The sequence below is a fragment of the Nannospalax galili genome, unplaced genomic scaffold (assembly GCF_000622305.1).
Source record: "Nannospalax galili isolate Female #2095 unplaced genomic scaffold, S.galili_v1.0 scaffold649, whole genome shotgun sequence".
Lineage (NCBI taxonomy): Eukaryota > Metazoa > Chordata > Mammalia > Rodentia > Spalacidae > Nannospalax > Nannospalax galili.
The window spans coordinates 923,376-943,271 of NW_008359093.1; the positions used below are offsets into that span (position 1 = coordinate 923,376).

At 43.9% G+C, this 19,896-nt stretch overlaps 1 protein-coding gene across 5 annotated transcripts in view; it reads right to left on the reverse strand.

Annotated features, from left to right (window-relative positions):
• Znf606 (zinc finger protein 606) overlaps positions 1-16,442 on the reverse strand; it is a 20,212-nt gene extending 3,770 nt beyond the window's left edge. Inside the window, exons 1-7 of one of the 5 annotated variants that reach the window (XM_029558462.1) lie at positions 16,297-16,442; positions 14,122-14,208; positions 13,045-13,064; positions 12,794-12,850; positions 12,209-12,300; positions 524-650; positions 173-268 (exon numbers count right to left, since the gene is read on the reverse strand). In XM_029558462.1, coding sequence (XP_029414322.1) covers positions 173-268; positions 524-650; positions 12,209-12,300; positions 12,794-12,842 — 364 coding nt within the window. In that variant the 5' untranslated portion in view covers positions 12,843-12,850; positions 13,045-13,064; positions 14,122-14,208; positions 16,297-16,442. Of the gene's footprint in view, positions 1-172; positions 269-523; positions 651-12,208; positions 12,301-12,793; positions 12,851-13,044; positions 13,065-14,121; positions 14,209-15,975 lie in introns of all 5 variants that reach the window. The other 4 variants (XM_029558461.1, XM_017795526.2, XM_008822765.3 and 1 more) reach the window with 4 other exon arrangements.
• Between the last annotated feature and the right edge of the window lie 3,454 nt (positions 16,443-19,896).

Consider the following 19,896-nt stretch of genomic DNA (forward strand, 5'->3'; position numbering starts at 1 on the left):
AATGAATACAGGAAGGAAGGAGGGAGAGAGAGAGGGAGGGAGGGAGGGAGGGAGGGAGGGAAGGTGGGTGGATGGATTCTGAATGTATCAGAAGAAGGTAACGTCTTGTGTCATTTCTAAAAAGGAGAGCTTTGAGTTAAGTTCCTCATTCACATCTGGGGCCTCTCCTCACCTGGACAAGTGCTTTGAAGATATGCTTGCTCCACTGACCATGGCTCTTCTCCTTGCTCCAACAGGGAGATGACCTCAGGCTTAGCAATCTGATTCCCTACACGTAAGGAAAAAATATGAACTTCTGTGACAAAGCTTTGGAGAAGCCAAAGAAAGTATCCCTAGCCTCTTCTCCCTGGCTGACTCCTCACTTAGCAAAATTCTTTCCCCTTTGTGCTTTATAAGCATTAGGCATTTCATCCCTGAATCTCAGAGACTAAGTTCATCTCAGTCCTTCGAAGACCCAACCCACTGTTTCCACAGAAGAGCATGGGCACAGCTTTTTTTTTTTTTTAAGTGATCTCCACCTTACCAACAGAGAGCAGGTGTCCATAGGTCTCCAGCATCACATCACGGTACAGGGTCCTCTGAACAAGATCTAGCTGCCCCCACTCTTCTTGGGTGAAGGCCACAACCACATCTTTGAAAGTCACTGGTTCCTGAAAGAGCACATATGATCCCTCTCAGCCTAAGGCAATCCCTTCCAAAGTTTCTGGGGATAGCATGAGGCTGTCAACCCTGAGAAAGGGAGACAGGATATAAAGAACTTGCTGGATGTCGTCACGTCTTATAAACAATTCATCATCTCTGAACTGAGCAGCCCTTGCTGCCTACTCTTCAATACATCTTTTACTCTTCCCAACTGAACTGCATCCCTCATCGTTATATGATTGGCTTGATGCAAAGACAAGATTATGTTACAAAGATTCTGTTATCTGCCAACACCCTGACACATTCATTCTTACTACATCCCATTGCTGTTGCTGGTTTATATTGAAGCATTTGGAGCAATGATCACGGAGTGATGAATTATTTTCAGCAAGCTCTAGCCAACATCCTGCTGCTTTCAGAATGCTAATCCCAGCTGTGGATTTCTTTTTTTTTTCCCCTAATGTATTTTTCTGCATTTCATATAACACATCATAGTCATATCCAGGCCCTCTCCAGGTGTGGATTTCTGCCTTCACCTTTCTGACATGCAACATCTAAGAGTGCTGCACACACCCTCTTCTCTGAAACTCTCCCCAACGATAGTGTCAAAGCCAATTTCCCAGTTTACTCAGCTCTTTCCAGACTTCAGTTTCCTTGATTACTATTGTAACACACCCTCTTCTCTGAAACTCTCCCCAACGATAGTGTCAAAGCCAATCTCCCAGTTTACTCAGCTCTTTCCAGACTTCAGTTTCCTTGATTACTATTGTTTCTATATTTGGTGTTTAATTGGTTGGGTTTGGTTTTTGGTGTTTTTTTACTTTTGTTGTTGCTTGAGACAGGGTCTCATTATGTATCCCTAATTGGCCTGAAGTTCACTTTGTAGACTAGGCTAGCTTCAAACTCAGATTCACCTGTCTCTGACACCTGAGTGCTGGGATTAAAGGCATGCACTACCACATTCAGTTGAGTTTTTTGTTTGTTTGTTTGTTTTTTTCATTTAAAGATAGTAAATGGGCAGAGAAACATAACATCCTAAGCTCAATGAACTTTCACAGAAGCCAAATGTGTGGGACAATGGAGAGGCCATGCTTACTGTACTGGTGCTTCTGGCACTTGTCTCACACTACTTAACCTCCATGGAGGTGACATCTTCTGAGATGGCTTCAACATACTTAACAAGATCGACATCTATACCGTAGGAGGTGTCAACCTCATAGACAAATTCACCTCCCATCCTTTTTGTTTTAAAAAATGACTAGATTATCTATAGATACAAAAAGAATGAAATTAGAGGATTTCACAAGCCCTAGTAATAAAACGCTGGTCACTGGTGACAGCCATCAACAACCACTGAGCCACAGGGGCAAAGACTGGGAGATATAAAACAGGCGTCAGTCTGACAATGTCTTGCACTTGATAATCCATCCTATCATCTGAAAACTCAACAACTAAACACCATATATATGCCCACTAATGCAAAGAAATGTAGGAAGGAGTTGGGGGCTGAAAAAAAGCTCAATCAATATAGGGCTTGCCACACAAGCATTAGGACCAGAGTTCAACCCCCAGTACCCCCATAAAAAAAAAAAAAAAAAAGCCAGGCATGGTGGCACACACTGCCCAATGCTATGGAAGCAGAGACAGGTAGAGCCCTGAGGCTCACTGGCCAGGAGCCTAACTTACCAGAGCCCCAAATCCCAGTGAGAAACTTTGTCTTGAACAAGGCAGAAAAGCCAGGCATGGTAGTATATGCCTTTAAGCCCAGTACATTCGAGACAGAAGCAAGCAGATATTTTGAGATTAAGCCAGCCTTGTTTACATAGCAAGTTCTAGGCCAGCTGGGACTACAGGGAGACCTTGTCTCAAAAAGACAAAAAAAAGTGGATTTTACCCTAGGCTGATCTCCACAGCTTTAAAATGGCCATTCTAACTGTATGGAAGTCCACTGAAAAGTATAGTATTTGAGACTGGGCAAGTGTTTGAGTGGCTACCTTAACCTAGCTATGTAATGGTTTTATTAGTGAACTCATTACAATAAAGTAACTTACGGGACAAAAAAAAAAAAGGTAAGACCAGTGAGATGGTTCAACAGGTAAACACACTTGCTGCAAAGCCCGATGGCCCAAGCTTGATACCCACACCCTACATGGTAGGAGAGAACCAACTCTTACAAGTTGTCCTCTGGTGTTCACAAAATCAATCTCTCAATTTCTCTCTCTCTCTCTCTTTCTCTCTCTCTCTCTCTCTCTCTCTCTCTGTCTCTCTCTCTCTCTCGCTCTCTCTCTCTCTCTCTCTCTCTCTCTCTCTCTCTCTCTCAAAATGCATTTTTTTTTCTTAAAGGTGAATGGCTCCTGAGGAATGACACACCCAAGATTGGTCTCTGGCCTCCACATGTGTATGCATGTGCAAATCAAATACACACACACACACACACACACACACACACACACACACACACAAAAAAAGAGTAGGAGGGGCCCAGCACAACCCAGGAATTTTACTCTTGCTAAAAATGCCAAATGAATCTACTCAGGCCTCTAGTCCAACTACATTTAAAGAAGATGAATGACTTCATGCAATGACACTACAAAGGAAAAATCAGGCAAACCAAGAAGCCAAGGGAGCTAGTTTCTTCAGATGCAAAGTATAAGCAATAAATATGTGGGCCTTGTTTTGATCCACATTTAACCAATTGAAGAAGACACTGCAAAGGCTGGAGAGATGGCTTGGTGGTTCAAAGCACTGGCTGCTCTTGCAGAGGACCCAGATTTGGTTCCCAGCACCCACATGGCAGCTCAGGCCCAACTGTGACTCCAGTTCTAAGGGATCCAATGCCCTCTTCTGGCCTCGATGGGCACTAGGCATGTATGTGGTACACATAACACACAGTCAAAATACATGTAAAATAAAAACAAATCAATTTTTTTTCTTTAAAAAAAGAGAAGACACTGTGGGGACAAGTGAAAAAGGAATGTGAGCTGGGTATTAGATAATATCTAAGGGTTGTTAATTTGGGTGGGTTTCATAAGGATACTATTACTTATATCCTAAAGTAAACATATCTCTTAGTACTGGGGTTATGGTTTAAAGGTAGACACTTGTCTAAAATAAACATATCTCTTAGATATGTGCACAGAAATACTTGTACATAAATTACATAATTCTGAGATTTGCCTTAAAATGCTCCAGTTTAACAAGTAGGCTGTGTTGGAACAACTTAAAGGCAGAAACTGAAAGCTGGCTGTTGTCGAGAATATAAACATGGATGTATATAGAAGGAGCAATAGACCAGATGGACGTCCACATCCTAACCCTCAAAATCTGTTATTTTAATGGTAAAAGAACTTATAAATTCAACTAAATTAAAGATGTTGACATGAGTAGGCTGTATTAGCCGAGGTGTGATGATGCATACCTTTAATCTCAGCACTCGGGAGGCAAAGGCAGGCAGATGTCTGAGTTCAAGGCCAGCCTGGTCAACAATAGCGAGTTCCAGGCTAGCTGGGGCTACAGGGACACCCTGTCTCAAAAAAAGACCAAAAGAGAGTAGCCTGTATCGTGCAGGTGAATCCAGTGCACTGTGAGGGAAGAGGGCAGAGAATCAGGAAGCAGAGGTAGAAGTGATTTGCTTTGAAGAAGGACAAAGCTGGGGATATGGTTCAATGGTAGAATTCTTGCCTACCATGCGCAAGGCCCTAGGTTCACTCCCCAATACTGTTCCCCAACCCAAAGAAAGGAAGGACACAAGACATAGAATGAGAAAACACATTCTTTCCAGGAGCCTGAATATGGACCACAGCCCTGAAGACTTGTTTGTGGATATTTTTGTTGCTCTCATTGATCTGGTTTGGGGAGTTTTGTTTTTAGTGGGTTTTAAGTCTTTTTTTCATTATTTATTTATATTTATGTGTATGTCTGCATGTACATAAGTGCACCCATGTTGTGCAATGCCCATGGGGGTTGGAAGAGGGTGTTTGATCCCCTGGAACTGGAGTTAAGGATGACTGTTATCCACCATATGGGTGATGGGAACTGAACCTGAGTCCCCTGCAAGAGCAGTCACTGTTCTTAACCACTGAGTCATCTCTCTAGACCATTTTCAGTTTTCTGAGAAAGGATATTATTGCTTAGGTTAGGCAGGCCTCGAACTTGGTATGTAGCTGAGGCTGGCCTTGAACTCTTGATCTTTGTCTCCACCTCCAGGTGTTGGGATTACAGGCTTACAGTAGCACCCCTGACTATACAGGCCCATTTCAGACTTCTAAGCCCCAGAACTGAGAATAAACTAAAACCATTCTAAGCATTGTTTGTTCCTAAACTGCTACTGCAGCAACAGAAAACTCAGTTTATGTTCTATTTGGGCTTTTTAAACCCTTTTTTTTTAAATTAAAGAAATAAAAGGAAATACCATAGCCAATGAGGACAGTGGACTGGCAGCACCAGAAACTCCCCCACACTCCTACCCCTGACCTACTGAAGTGGTAGCCAGGCCTCCCAGACCCACCCCTAGGCAGGACTACTGTGGATAGGAGCTACCTGTGGGAGAAACACAGGAGTTCTGTGCTCTCAGCTTCAGTGACATAAGAAAGGTTGGAGGGAAATCAGTGTGGAAACAGCTGGGGCAAAGGTCTGCGCTAAGGACAGCCTGACCAGCCACTCCACCATGTGCGGTGCTTCCAGCAGCACTGACACCTCCGCAGAATTCTCATAGGCCTTTTAGGCTCAAGACCAGAAGGCAGATCCTAGCCCAGCAGGCTCAGAGAGCCAGTGAGATTGCCAGGAGAGAAAACAGCATCAGTCAAGAAGCAAAACTAGTGGGCAGCATACCAGCAAGACTCTCAAGCACTGTGTCACATCCCTCTCCTGGTAACTGACAGAACAGAGGAATGTCTACTCCACACACAGACACAGGGCTGGGCCGCCAGAGAACACAAATCCAGACTTCAGATACATCCAATTTGAAGAACTCTAAGTCCTCTTTTCAGACTCTCACCTTGTAGAGACTACAGCACAAAACAAAACAGAATGATACAAGGTCAGCTCTTTCTTTTGGAGAGAGAGAGAGAGAGAGAGAGAGAGAGAGAGAGAGAGAGAGAGAGAGAGAATGAGATTCTTAAACTGGGAAGAAGAGACAGCAATAAGTTCAAGGGGAAGGCAGGGAAGGAGTGCTGTGGTGACAGGACTAGACTGCCAGGAAACACGGCATATAGTAGAAGGTCAGACAGTAACTTACTCAGGAGATTCAGTATCCAGCTGAAGACTTCGGGAAGAGAATATGAAGGAAAATGATAGAACCACTTTTAAAAATAACACAGGGCAGTTTAAAATACATAAATATAGATACTCACCCAACAAAAACATACCAATAATTATCTGATAAGATACAAGATAAACTACAGACAGAAGATAATTCATATTATATATATATATGATCATTCATATAGATTCAAGCATCAGAACATATGTGAAATACCAATGTATCAGTTAAGTCAGTCCCTAGAAATGTGGGAGTAAAGGAGGATATGATAAAGGAAAGAAAATGGGTCTGCAGAGACGACTCAGTGATTAAGAGCACTAGCTGATTTTGCAGAGGACCTAGGTTTGGTTCCTAGCATCCACACTGCAACTAACAACCATCCTTAACTCCAGTACCAGAGGATCCAATGCCCTCTTCTGACCTCCATGGGAACTGTACACATGGGTGCACTTACATACAGCCAAAACACTCATACGCATAAAATAAAAAAAAGACAATCAAATTAAGATAATGCAATAGGGGGCTGGAAAGATAGTTCAGCAGTTAAGAGCACTAGGTACTCTTGCAGAAGACCTGGGTTAGAATCCCAGCACCCACATGCTGGCTAACAATCATCCTAACTCCAGTTCTAGAGGATCCAACACCCTTTTATGACCTCCAAAGGCACTGCACAACAGGGGTGTACCTGCCTACATGCAAGTAATACACCTATCAACATAAAATAAAAATAAATAAGTTTTTAAAAAAGATAATGTGATAGACTTTTTTGACACTGCAATCAGGAAAAATTATGTACGTGTGAAGAAGGGTAAGATAAACAGAACTGAAATGGTCAATAAAGCTATTAAAAGATAGCAATCAAAGACATTCAAATTAAAATACAATATAGCTTTTTGACCATGCAATCAGTTAAAAAGATCTCTGATGTTAAGTGTCAGCAAACATAGAGGAAAATGGACATGTTCTTCCAGAATGGAGAGACTGGGTAGTGGCTTCACCCTTTGGAGACCAACACAGTGGCACCAGTGACAGAAAAGTACACCGCCAAACCCAGACCAAGCACAATTCTGCTTCTAGGGTCTTACAGACAAGCACTTACACACATGCGCAATGTCAAACAGTAACGTTCACACAGCTTTAGCGGGAATAGTTAGCGTGGAAGGAACAAACCTGACCTGTCCATCAGTTAGGACCTGGTTGTACAAAGGAGGCTTTTAAAAAGCTACACACAGGGCTGGAGTTGACTCGGCAGTTAAAGAGAACTCGCTGCTCTTGTAGTTCCCAGCACCCACACCTGTAATTACAGTTCCAGGGGCTCTGACTCCCTCTTCTGGCCTCTGCAGGCATTGCGCACATGTGGTATACTTACATACATGTAGGCAAAATACTCATCCACATATAATAAATTTTGAAAATTTCAAAAAAAGCAACATGTAGAAAAATATTACAAAAATTCTATCATCTATATAACCTATATACAAAATAGATTGTGTACACACTGAATAAACCCATGTTCAGTTGTTCTGATAAAGAGACTGGAGACGATATAAAAAAGGAAAGGCAAAGACAGTAAAATAGTATCTACTGTTTATTCAAATAGATGGGGACTATTTAATGACTCTTCGTACTTTAATTACAGAATTTTCCCAAAAAAATCCAATTAAAAAAGAAATATTAGGGGCTGGAGAGATGGCTCCATGGTTAAGAGCACTTGCCCACATTTGGTTCCCACTGACCCACATTTGGTTCCCAGCACCCACACGGTAGATCACAACTGTCTGTAACTCTAGTTCCAAGAGAGCCAAAGTTGTCTTCTGGCTTCTGTGTGCACCAGCCATGTGTGTGGTGCACATTATTCATGCAGGCACACACACGTAAGCTATAAATAAAAAAATAAATCTTTAAAGGAAGAAAAATATCAAACTAGGCCTATGGAGTAAAAAGTGAACACCTCCCCCCGAGGTGAATGGGTCACTTGGGGGCTACAAAATCATGGTGGCCTCACTTTAGCAATGAATAAGAGGATACATTCAGATCAGAACTGCAAACAGGAATGAATGCCCAAGCAGCCAAGTGACGCTGGACAGCAGTAGGACTAGGCACCTCTGGAGAGGGGTCCCCTCATCACCATGGGTAGGCAGGAAGTGAAGGTTACACTGTTACCAGGTGCACTGGACTGAGGGTGCAGGACACAGTTAACACAAGTCCAACTTACATTTTCTAATCATATGCTGGATGACGTGCAGAGATGTCTCACCCAAATTCTTGTGCACACTCTTGCACATTACTTTGAACATACACTGTGCTAGGCATTCAAAAGAACTTCCTGGAATCTGGGTACTCACTAGCCACACATTTAAACCCTTTTAGGGTCTGAGGTTGCTGAACTGGGTCTTAGCCGTTTGCCTAGTAAGACTGCTAATTATGAGTTCCTCAACAGTTTGTTCCTTCATGGAACCTGGGATGATCGTAAGGCTCGCTTGATGGATTTTCATTAACTTTAATGGGTTTTGTTGGGGGTGGGAGGCTTTGGGCTTTTCGTAGGTTATGGTGCATGACGGGGTATGTGCCATGTGTGGAGTCTGTTCTCAGTCTACCTGTAAGTGGGTTTGAGGGATTACTGTGCAGCAGGCACCGCATCTGAGCCATCTTACCAGCATGGGTTTTGTTTTTTAAGACAGGACCTCACTATACGGCTCAGGCTGGTCTCAAACTCAAGCCCCTTCTGCCTCAGCCTACCAGGTTCTGGAATTACAGGCATGTACTACCATATCTGGCTGTTTTTAGCACTTTAATACAAGCTCTTTGCAGAGCAAAATATAATCTTTAAGAATGAAGAATGACAGGTACAAAGTGTCACTGCCTCATCATGCATGCAGAAACTCTTAGGTCAATACAGAAAGATTTCTGTATTTGGGGAGGCTCTCTGGCATTGTTAACGAGATTGGGATATTAGCAGCAATATTTTCTCCTACTGCTCAAAAACAGGATCTAGGCTCTTGCTGGCTGAAATTTTTGTAACATGTTTCTAGGAATGAACTCTTCAAGTGATGAGATGACAGCATTTGATGTTTTCACTGGGTGAATGTTTTATTTCAATATCTAACTTGGAGAGAGCCAGGAAGGAGCAACAGGCTTTCACATTTCTGAAGACCTTGCTTAATTAAAAATTCACAGTTCAAGTTCAAGTTTCCCACAGGGCAAATTCAAAAGCAGTCATCTACAAAGAAGATCAGGTGTATGTTCTCAGAAATCACAACTCTTCAGACATTAGAGGGTGTTGTTATTTTAATTGTTTTATTTTCTCAGCAGTAAGTACTAACTTTCAGAAACCCTCACACAAGATAACAGTAGAGTGCAGCACGGTGGTTAATGGGCTTCTCCGCAGCATCTGATTATAGCTAATGTACTTTCCTGGTGAACGATTCCGGGCCCTTCTAGTCAGCCTAGCCTAGCTTCGCTGCTGATGACTTTGCTCTAGGATCTGAAAATGATGTACACTCTAACAGCATGGACCCCAGCGCCCAGGTTCTGATGCCAGATAGTCATCCCCCTGCATCACTCCATGCAGGACCTTCTGCTTCTCAGGGATAACCGCACTGCCACGTGCTGACAGCATGCTGTCCATGCGGTTCACTGTGAGCTTTCAAACTGTAGGAGCCTTTATTGTTTTTTTAATTTGAGGGAAGGCATAAAGTTAAATAGAGAAGTTACTTAAAAACATTTTATATCTCAGTCTCTCACAGTGACTTCATTATTTTAACTTACAAATGAAAGACCTAAATAAAATAATCAAACTATTTTTTCCTACCTTTCATAACAAAGAGTCAGTCAGCACAACACACGTAAATTTGATCAATTTTTCAAATAGATTAAAATTTTCTCATTTTCCAGAAGAAACTGAAAGCAAGTTAAAAATAGCCATGCCACCAGGTGTGGTGGTGCACGCCTTTAATCCCAGCACTCAGGAGGCAGAGGCATGCACATCTCTGTGAATTCAAGGCCAGCCTGGTCTACATAGTGAGTTCCAGGACAGCTGGGGCTACAGGGAGACCCTGTCTCAAAAAGACAAAAAAAAAAAAAGCTGTGCCAGGGCTGAAGAAGAGATGGCTCAGCAGATAAGACCACCAGCTGCTCTTCCAGAGGATCTGGGTTTGATTCTCAGCTCCCATATGGCAGCTAACAACCATCCAAAACTCCAGTTTTAGGGGATCCAATGCTCTCTTCTGACCTCCCGGGGCACTGCAAAACACGGGTGCATGAAGGCACTCATACACATAAAAATAACAAAATATTAAAAAAAAAAAAAAAAGAGCACTGGCTGCTGCTTTTACAGAGGACCTGGGTACAGTCCCCAGAACCCACATGGGAACTGCCATAATTCTAGTTCCAGGGAATCCAACGCCCTCTTCTGGCCTCCACAGGGATTGTACACATGGATGCAGTTAGATGCAAGCAAAACACTCATATATATAAAGTTAAAATTAAAACATTATTTTCGGTAATTTTTGAGACAGGGCCTCCTTGTAGCCCCAGCTGTCCTGGAACTCACTATGTAGACCAAGCTGGCCTGAAGTCACAGAGATCCACCTGCCTCTGGCTCCCAAGTGCTGGAATTAAACTCATGCACTACCAAACCTGGCATTAAAATTTGAAAAAGGCTGTGCCTCAGTCATAAAAAGAAATACTAATGCATCCTAAAATATGAATGATCCTAAAGGGCTGACAAGGTCATTAAGAGCACTTGTTCTATCATGAGGACCAGAGTTCAGTCCCAGCACCCACAGGCAGCCCCAAGGCTTCTGATAGCCAATGATAGCCTCCTCAGGGACCTGCACATACACTCACATAGACACACACAAATAACAATAAATCTAAAACAAAGAAAATGAATGACCTTTAAAATATGCTAAGTGAAGGAAGCCAGATTCAAAACACCACATACTATGATTCCATTTAAATGAAATATCCAGAATAGGCAAATCCATAAATACAGAAAATTGTTTAGTGGTTGCCATGGGATGGGGAGTATAGAAAAAGGGAATGACTACCAATGGATATAAAAGCTCTTCTTAGGATGATAAAAAATATTCTAGGATTAGAGGCTGGAAGCACCATTCTGTAAATATATTGAAAACCAATGAACTGTACTACTTAAAAGGATCAACTGTCTCATATGTGGATGTTATCTCACTAGCGGCCGCCTCTGATGAACCAGCAAGCAAGGGTGGCACTGGCATCCCTCCCATCCCCACACCACTGGCCTCTTCTCTTCTCTCACAAGCTGCCCAAAGGTGCTGTGTAGACATCCTTGTGTCTTTCTAATCCCACTCTCCTCTTCAGCATCCAGGCCCTGATCAGACTGAGCCTCCAACAGCAGCCTGCCTCCCACAGCCTCTCCACTCCACTTTTCAAGCCATACTGTGGACCACGGTGCCTCTTGCTGTCAACAGTTCTAAAGTTCCTAGTCAGCACCAGGATGGGGCCCCTGCTTTGCAGTAGGCACGCAGTAGGCATGCAGGCCCACCTGGGTTCTTTGCAGTAGGCATGCAGGCCCACACGGGTTCTTACTTGCCTCTCATTTAAAATCTAATGGGGTCAGTCTTGTCAGTTACACCGTTGACCTCAGCTTCCAATTACCCTGTGGAGCTACAGAAGGCCAGGTGCCTGATGCCTTTCCTTCACCTCTTGGCTTAATTATTCAAAGCACCTCCCCCTCCATAATGTGCCCGTCTGTGCAGACTGTGCCTCATCAACCAAGGCATCAGATAAACTGAGCTGCTATAGGGCTTAGGGCATCCCTCCACATCTCAGGCTCCTTGTGTCCTGCAAAGCATGTGCACCCTAAGGCCAGCTGTGAAGTGTCATTAGCTAGGTGACCACCTTAGAAGAGGCCTGTTAGGGCCTCAGGGTAGATAGACCTGTTCTCATAGCATGCATGGAGTCCACGACACAGCATCAGCCGGATCTCACACTGAACATATGTGTAAAGGTGAGAGGAGGAAAGGGGGGAGCTGCCAGCCAGGACAGCTATCAGTCACCACCACCCCTCCAAAATAAAAACCCCAGGGCACAGCTGTGGCTCAGCAATGTGGACAGGCTGGTTGACAGCAAGGTCCTACATCATGGAACTGACTCAAGCCCTGTTCCTGCACTCAGGAACCATTCACTTCTGGCTGATTCCTTATCTACCTAAATTCTTGTAAATTAAGGACCCACACCACCTGGGATGCCCAGGGAGAACCTGGGCAATCACCCTTTGGGAACACAGTGACCCTTCAGGAAAAAGCAGATGCCCCGTCTCACCTGGACCTGGGCTGTTGGGAGCCCAGCTGCCTGTCTCCCCTCCTCCTCAGGGCTCCCCTCCAAGTGCCACACTGGATTCTGATGGCAAAGAGCTGGGAAAAGAAAAAGAGGTCATGGAGGCACCTCTTCTGCTAGAAGCTCAACCACCCCAGGAAGATGAGGATGGCCCAGTCCTACCCATTCCTACCATCACGGGGGAGGAAGAAACCCATTCCTCATCTTATAGAGTAAGGAAACAGGGCTCAGAGAAGGTAACATATGAACCCTTACTGATCTCCTACACTCTAAGTCACCATCTCTGAGAAGCACTGTCCATTTACAGTCTTTCCAAGTCTGAGTCCTGAACGGCTAGACATTAATTCTCATGCTTTCTGTCCTAGATGTCATCATCATTTTATTCCCCCCCCCCAAAAAAAATTCTGATTCCTCTTTGTTCTAACTCTACAGAGACAAACCTGGACTGCAAACTCCTGTTCTGAAGAACCACCTGTTCCCCAGCTCTGATCTCCAGCTAGGGCAGATCACTGTAGGAAGGAGACATTACACGGCAGCCAACATGGCTGAGGATATAGGTTCTTGACTCACCCCAGGAGGCACGTGGGTCAGCAACTGCCATACCCCAGGATTGGTCCATGAGGGTGCCTGCAAAGAAGGATCAGATTTTACGGGGCTGGAGAGATGGCTCAGCAGTTAAGAACACTGGCTATTCTTGCAGAAGACCCGGGTTCAAACCGCAGCACCCACATGACAGCTAACAACCATCCTAACTCCAGCTCCAGTGGATCTGACACCCTCTTCTGTTCTCCAAGGATACTGCATGACACAAGTGCACTTACACACATGCAGACACGGCACTCTAGACATAAAAATAAATCAAAAAAACAGAAGGATCAGATTTTAGGATTATGACACAAACTAAAGATGACATAATAGAAAAAGAAACTGACTTACTAATGGTTGTAACAAAGCCCCATACACAGAGCTCAAGAGCATGTAAAAAATTCAATATGAGCTGAATTTATACAGGAAATGCACAAGTGGAACATGTAACAACAAGGCCATTCAAAAGAGGAATGGGTTTTGGGCATGGTGGTGCATGCCTTTAATCCCAGCAGTTGGGAGGTAGAGGCAAGCAAACTACTTGAGATAGAGGCCAGCCTGGTCTACATAGCCAGCTCTAGGTCAGCTGGGGCTATAGGGAGACCCTGTCTCAAACAAACAAACAAACAAAAATCAAGAATGAGGGGCTGGAGAGATGGCTCAGCGGTTAAGAGTATGTGCTACTTGTGCAGAGGACCCAGGTTTGGTTCCAAACCACATCAGATGGCTCACAACTGCTTAACTCCACTTTCAGGTGATCCAATGGCCACTTCTGGTTTTTACAAGCACCAGGCATGCATGTAATGCACATACATACATGCAAGCAGTCACACATACACATGAAGTCAAAACAAAACTTTTTTAAAAAATCAAAAATAAAAACAGGAATGAAGAAATATCTGATAAACTTTAACACTAATTAGAAATATCTTTCAAATGTAAGTAGCAGAACACCCTTTGATAATGAAATGTCCCTTACAGATAAAACTTCCATACACCACTATTAATATTGTTTTTAAAATACAGATCAATGCTATATAAGTGAAACGCAATCAAGTGAAAAACATGGCAGAAGGAAAACCATTCTGAGTATACGCATTACATGACTGTCTTCTAATGAGTACCACAAGTTACTGGATTATCTCACAGAGGCACATGGGTCAGGAGCTGACCACCAATCACCTCTAATTTTGTACCAATTCAGCCAGACCTTTTATCATTCCCAAACATCCACAGCCTCTTCTCAACCTTGACCTACAGCTACAGAAGGTCTGAACTAGGACAGGCCCAGAAAAATTGGGACTTGGACTCACCCCAGGAGGGCCACGGGTTGATGGCTGCCATCCCTGAAGACTGATCGATCAACTAAAGTCTTGTCCAGGAGCACTGTAATTATCAACCTAGAGACAAGGTAGAAAAATACCAAACTGGTCCTTCCTCACAGGTGACTCAGTGGGAAGAAGAACCGAGCCACAAAACCAACAAAAACCCTGAGGATGCAAACTAAGAAAACATAATTCACATTTCAGACATGACATGTAAATGACATGACAAAACATGACATAAGAGTCTATGTGGTGATATATCTGCAATCCCAATACTGGGAAGGCAGAGACAGGGTTTTCTGACCAGTCTATCTGGCCAAATCGGTAAGATTCAGTCAGGACTTGGACTCATTTGAGAGACCCTGTCTCAAAAAATAAGACGGACAGCAACTGAAGAAGATACCCAACATCGACTTCTGGGCTCCACATACATACACATATGCAGAGAGAAAGCAGGGGAAGTGTGAACCAGAGCAAAATTAAATATAACTCAAAAACACCGGCAAAGGCAAGTCCAATCCTGAATAAAGGTGAAAGGTGTGGGCCATTCCTTCCCAAGGGTGAGCCACTCATAAGGAACTTTCCAGTTGATGTACTGTGCATACATTAGTAGCCTAGAGCTGGAGGACGGGGAAAGTGGTGATTCCTAAAGGTGGCAAGAGGTTCTTTGGGGAGCGATGGAAGTTCTGGAATTGGGAGTGTTGATAGCTACACAACTTTATGAAAATACAACAAAACCACTCAATTCCACACTTCAAGATGGTTTAAGTGTGATCATATACAAATGTTATAGTCAAAAAACAAACACAAACAAAAACAACCCAAATGATCTACAAGTCTCAAGCCTATTGGTCCCCTTCTGCAGTGGCAGTCAGAGACAAAGGTTCAGAAACAGACCCCATAACTACCCAGGTTCTGGGTTTTTGACTGAGGGTCTTAACCTCTGAAGGGATTCTTCAGGGTGCATACAAAGCACTAGCAGGTTCACAGGGCCTCAGAAGCCTCAGGATCTGAACCAAAACTCAAGGCAAGCAAACTGAATTTTACACAGCTACAAGAAAAAGAACCCTACACACACATGCACATGCACACACACACACACACACACACACACACACACATACACACACACACACACAGACACACACACACACACACACACACACACACACACACAGAGTCACTTCAAGTTTAAAAGAACCTGAGTCAGCTGGTCGGTTACATATCTGAATTCAGAGCAATGGTGACAGCATTCACAAGTCCTATGCAAGCTCAAACCAGACAAAAATCCCAGCCTAGACATGGGGAGGTGGGTAAGAAAGCCCAACCCAATCTAAGGAAATTCTGGCAACTGATGGCTCCTGGGAGGGAGAAAGGACAGGGTCTTACAAGGATGGGACACTTGGTAGGTTGACCAGGCTCCAGTGCATGGATCCACACTGACCGGCACTGGGAGACACAAATCAGACGAAATACAGATAAAGATATAGGGATAGAAAGATATAGATAGATATATCAATGCTATAAAGTGAAACACAATTAATTAAAGTGATATAGGTAAGAAATTACATTAAATTGGGGAGGGCAGTGGAAGGTGGTGTGGATTAGGGAGGGGCTCTAAACACCATCATTGAAATATTTGGAGAAAAACAATTGCATCTGCAAAAATTAGAGAGCCTCTTCAATAAATTCTGGTTATATTAAAAAATAACAAAGACCCCCTCCCCGGTCTTCCCAACTCTTCACTGCTCTTTCTGTGACAGAGAAGGTTAAACACAGCCCCTAGAGCCCTAACCCCTGTGCCCGGGCCTCAGTAACCCCGTCGCTCCAGGCCCGCCTTACCTGGCTTTGCAGCCACCTGCCCTCACACTGTGCTGTGGCTTAGCTATCCCAGGGCTACAGCACGCGGCCTCGGAACAACGCTGCAGGCCCGACCCACCGGGCGGACCCTGCAGGCGATGCACCCAGACCCGGGGAGCCGGAGGGCAACGGGGGCAACAGGCCGGCGCGGACAGAGCAGTCGCCGGACACGTACCCGCACCGAGCCGGCCCTGACCGCAGGCGCTGCCGCTCCGCGCTCGTCCTCTCTGTCCTAGTCCTCGCGACCAGCCTGTCTCAGCCACAACGGCATCAAGTGTCCAACGGTCCTGGTTAAGGCCTCACCTCGGCCGTGGACAATGGCGGCCGCTCCCCCAGTTTGACCAGGACGCGACGCGGTGTCTGCTGGGAGTTGTAGTTTCGAGGAGCCGGGCTTCGGGTTTCTACCGGAAGCAGAGCCATTGGCCAGCGTCAGAGCATTTACACCTCAAGTCCGTTTCTTCCTCTGCGGCAGCTCGACCCTTAGGTTCCGCTGCTATGCTAAAGCGGGGTGGGGGGGTGCTCTCCCGCAGCAGACTAGCCTCTCTTGACGCTTCTGCCCACCTGAGGAGAGTCAGAGTCGGAATAGCTTGGCGGGACCGGAGCTTCAGTTAGCCCCTTCCGGAAAATGGCAGCTCTGAGTAACCGCTGTCTCAGTAGAAGCTCAAAGACGCGGCATACTCTCAAGGAATCGCTTCCTTAAACATTGACAAGATTGTGAGAAAATGGTTGCTGTTAAACCTATTTTCTTTTTTAAATGAAGAACTGGTCTGGTGTCTCCTTGCCCATGAAGTCCCACTGCTGGGGCCGTCCCCAAATCTAATTCCAGATGGCAAAGCTTTATGGAAACCTAAGTTATCCATTTATTTTGTGGTATTTCCCTGAGTTGTCAGAGTAATGCTGGGGGAATAGAACAGAAAACAGCTAACGATACCTTTACCATGCCAGCTGCATTGACCATGAGCTAAAAAACACAGACAGCAATTGAAAGATTTCTTGTGGGAGACCCCAGCCACTGACCACCAGCCTCTAGTTAGAACTGAACTTGAAAGATCCCTCAAAGAAGATGCTATTGACATTCAAGGCCCAAGGGTGTGATCTGTGCTGAAAAACTTCCCACGATCACCACCTCAGTGAGACAGGCACCTTCTATGCATCATCCAGCTTATTGAGGCCCTACCATGTGAGCCAGGTACATAAGTATCCAGGCCAAATAGGAGCTGTTTATGCCCTAGTGTATGGAGGACATGATAACAGACAAGAAATGCAAGTAAAAGTCTCTCAGACATGCACAGGCACACAGTTATGGATCACAGAGAAGCAAAGATGACCTCAGAAAACACATTAATCCTAAAATGGTTAGACTGAGTATCTAAGAGGAAAGGGTAGGTAAAGACTGAGGAGCATGTTAGAAGTGGCTGAAAGTTTCAACAGTGAAAAGTACCAAAGAGTGACAGGAAGAGGAAATGACCTTGAGCTTCCAGTCCTTCTACCTCCATCTTCAGAGCACCCGGGATACAGGCATGCAGCACCGCTCTTGATTTTATGCAGTGCTGGAGGTCAAACCCAGGGCTTTGCGTAGCACTCTATGGACTGACGTACATCCCCAGCCTGGAGATACAGCTTTTATGTTGTTACAGAGAACCACTGAAAGTTATAGAGTGATGTTATATGCATTTTTAAAGAATTTGTTGGATAGTTAATGTAAAGAAGGGACTTCAGGGGACAAGGTTAGGTGGTAATTTAGGATTCTGGACCTTGATTAATAGTAGGTTCTAAGAAAAGGTCACTTTAAGAAGGCAGGTGGGTTGGATTTGTATTGGTGGTATTGGCACTCACTGTAGACAGACAGAAAGGAATAAACCTTCCAGAGTGGGTTTAGAAGCTAAAGAAGGACAGGCCAAATTTGAGAGAGAAGTTTACTAGGGGATGTAAAGGGAACAAGGTGCTGGAAGGGTCCCTAAGTAAGAGGAAAGTGAGCATGGGCAGAGATCAAGTATTGAACAACAACAACAAAAAGCAATATATGGGGGCTGGCAAGATGGCTCAGCAGGTAAAGGTAAAAGTGGGTTAACCCTTAAGCACATAAAATATCAAGTCCTAGGGCATGGTGTGAGAGACTTGTAATCCCAGCACTCAGGAGGCAGAAGCAGGAAGATTGAAAGTTTGAGGCCAGCCTAGGCTACATAGTGATACTGTCTCAAATTAATTAATTAATTAAGATTATTATTATCACAAAACAAAGAACTGATGCAGAAGGGGAAACGGTGAAATACTCAATCCAAAAGAACCATGAATGGGAAAACAGGGAATAGAAAACAGATCAATTAGAACACAAATTACAAAGTGGTACACATAAGCCCCAAACTTAACAATTATATACTAATATTAATTTATTGCTGAGGCTATAGTTCAGTGGTAGAGCACTTGCCTATCATTCAAGAGCCAGGTAAGGTCTTGGGTTCAATCTCCATCACTGAAAAAAAAAACTTTTAAAAAGCCTGATTGTTTTCAAATGTCTTCAAAGTAACAATAATAAGATACAGGGACTCACTTCTCAACTAAATCATGAAATCTGTAAAACCATAGTGTAACCATAGTGTAGTATAATTAAAGTGCTAGAAAAAATTAAAAAACCTACGGATCTACAAGTCTACCCAAAGTGTCTTTCTGGCCAGGTTTGGTGGTGTGCATACATTTGATCTCAGGCCTCCATACACGTGTGCACACACATGTGTACACTCACATGAAAACATACACACACACACACACACACACACACACACACATGAAAGGGAGCAAAAAGATTTTTCTCCTGAGCACATTCGGTTTAGGAGCATCTCATCATTGTCAGAACTTCATAAGTTAGTGACCATCTTTATCCCAATTGAAATACATAGACAGTATATTTAAACAAATGGCCAGAGCAGAAGCTTGGAAGGGGCACAGAGCATCAATACTGAAGTAAATGCTAAATGCAGAGAAAATATTCCACACCCCCATGCAAACTATGAGCATACAAAATTAGTCACAGAGAAGCCAATCTTGAATGTAAGAAAGTAACTGGAAATGTTCTTCCTTTTTTCTTTTTTCTTTTTTTTTTTTGGTGGGAGGGGGAAGGGGAAGGATAGATGTTAAAACAAGGCTGAAACGTCTGTTTGCCACATATAAATGTGGACAGGAAAGCACAAGAAATTACAAAACATGATGTCCAATGCCTTCAATCTCAGCTATCCAGGAGGCTGATGCAAGAGGATTTCAAGTTGAATCCTAGCTTCATTATGTAAGTTCTAAGCAAGCCTGCACTATATAGTGAGACCTGCCTTGAAAAAAGGCAGGGGAATAGATGGGAGAGAAAAAAGAACAGAGAAAGTTTAATTATATAAAATGGATGGCTATGTTCACATCTTGGATTTCTGTGGAAAGCCTGTGTGTGTGTGTGTGTGTGTGTGTGTGTGGTGTGATTGCTGATAGTGTAGTTTGTACATATCTTTGGCACTTTCACATATCAAGTAAGAATTAGTTTACAAGTTTTGCATTTTCATAGTTTTACAATTACAGATTCAATTTGTCAGTATTTAACATAACTATATTACATGACATTGAACAGAAATATGCTTACATATGAATAGTCTCTTGACTACAGAGACAGGAAAACTGATGCATGTGCTTATTTAAACATGCCATTTCAACTAAACAAGTCAAGAATGAAGGAATGAGAATTTACCGAGGCAGAGGGAGGAGCTCGGGAGCTGATTCAATGGGTAAGAGCACTTGCTGTGACCCTAACCTTAGCCCTCTGTGCCCACCATTCCAACTCCTAGGCCTGCTCAAGTTCCACAGCTCTGTGTAACCTGAAAGTTTCTCCAGACCACTGAGTACCCTAACCCTAACTCTCTGTACCCC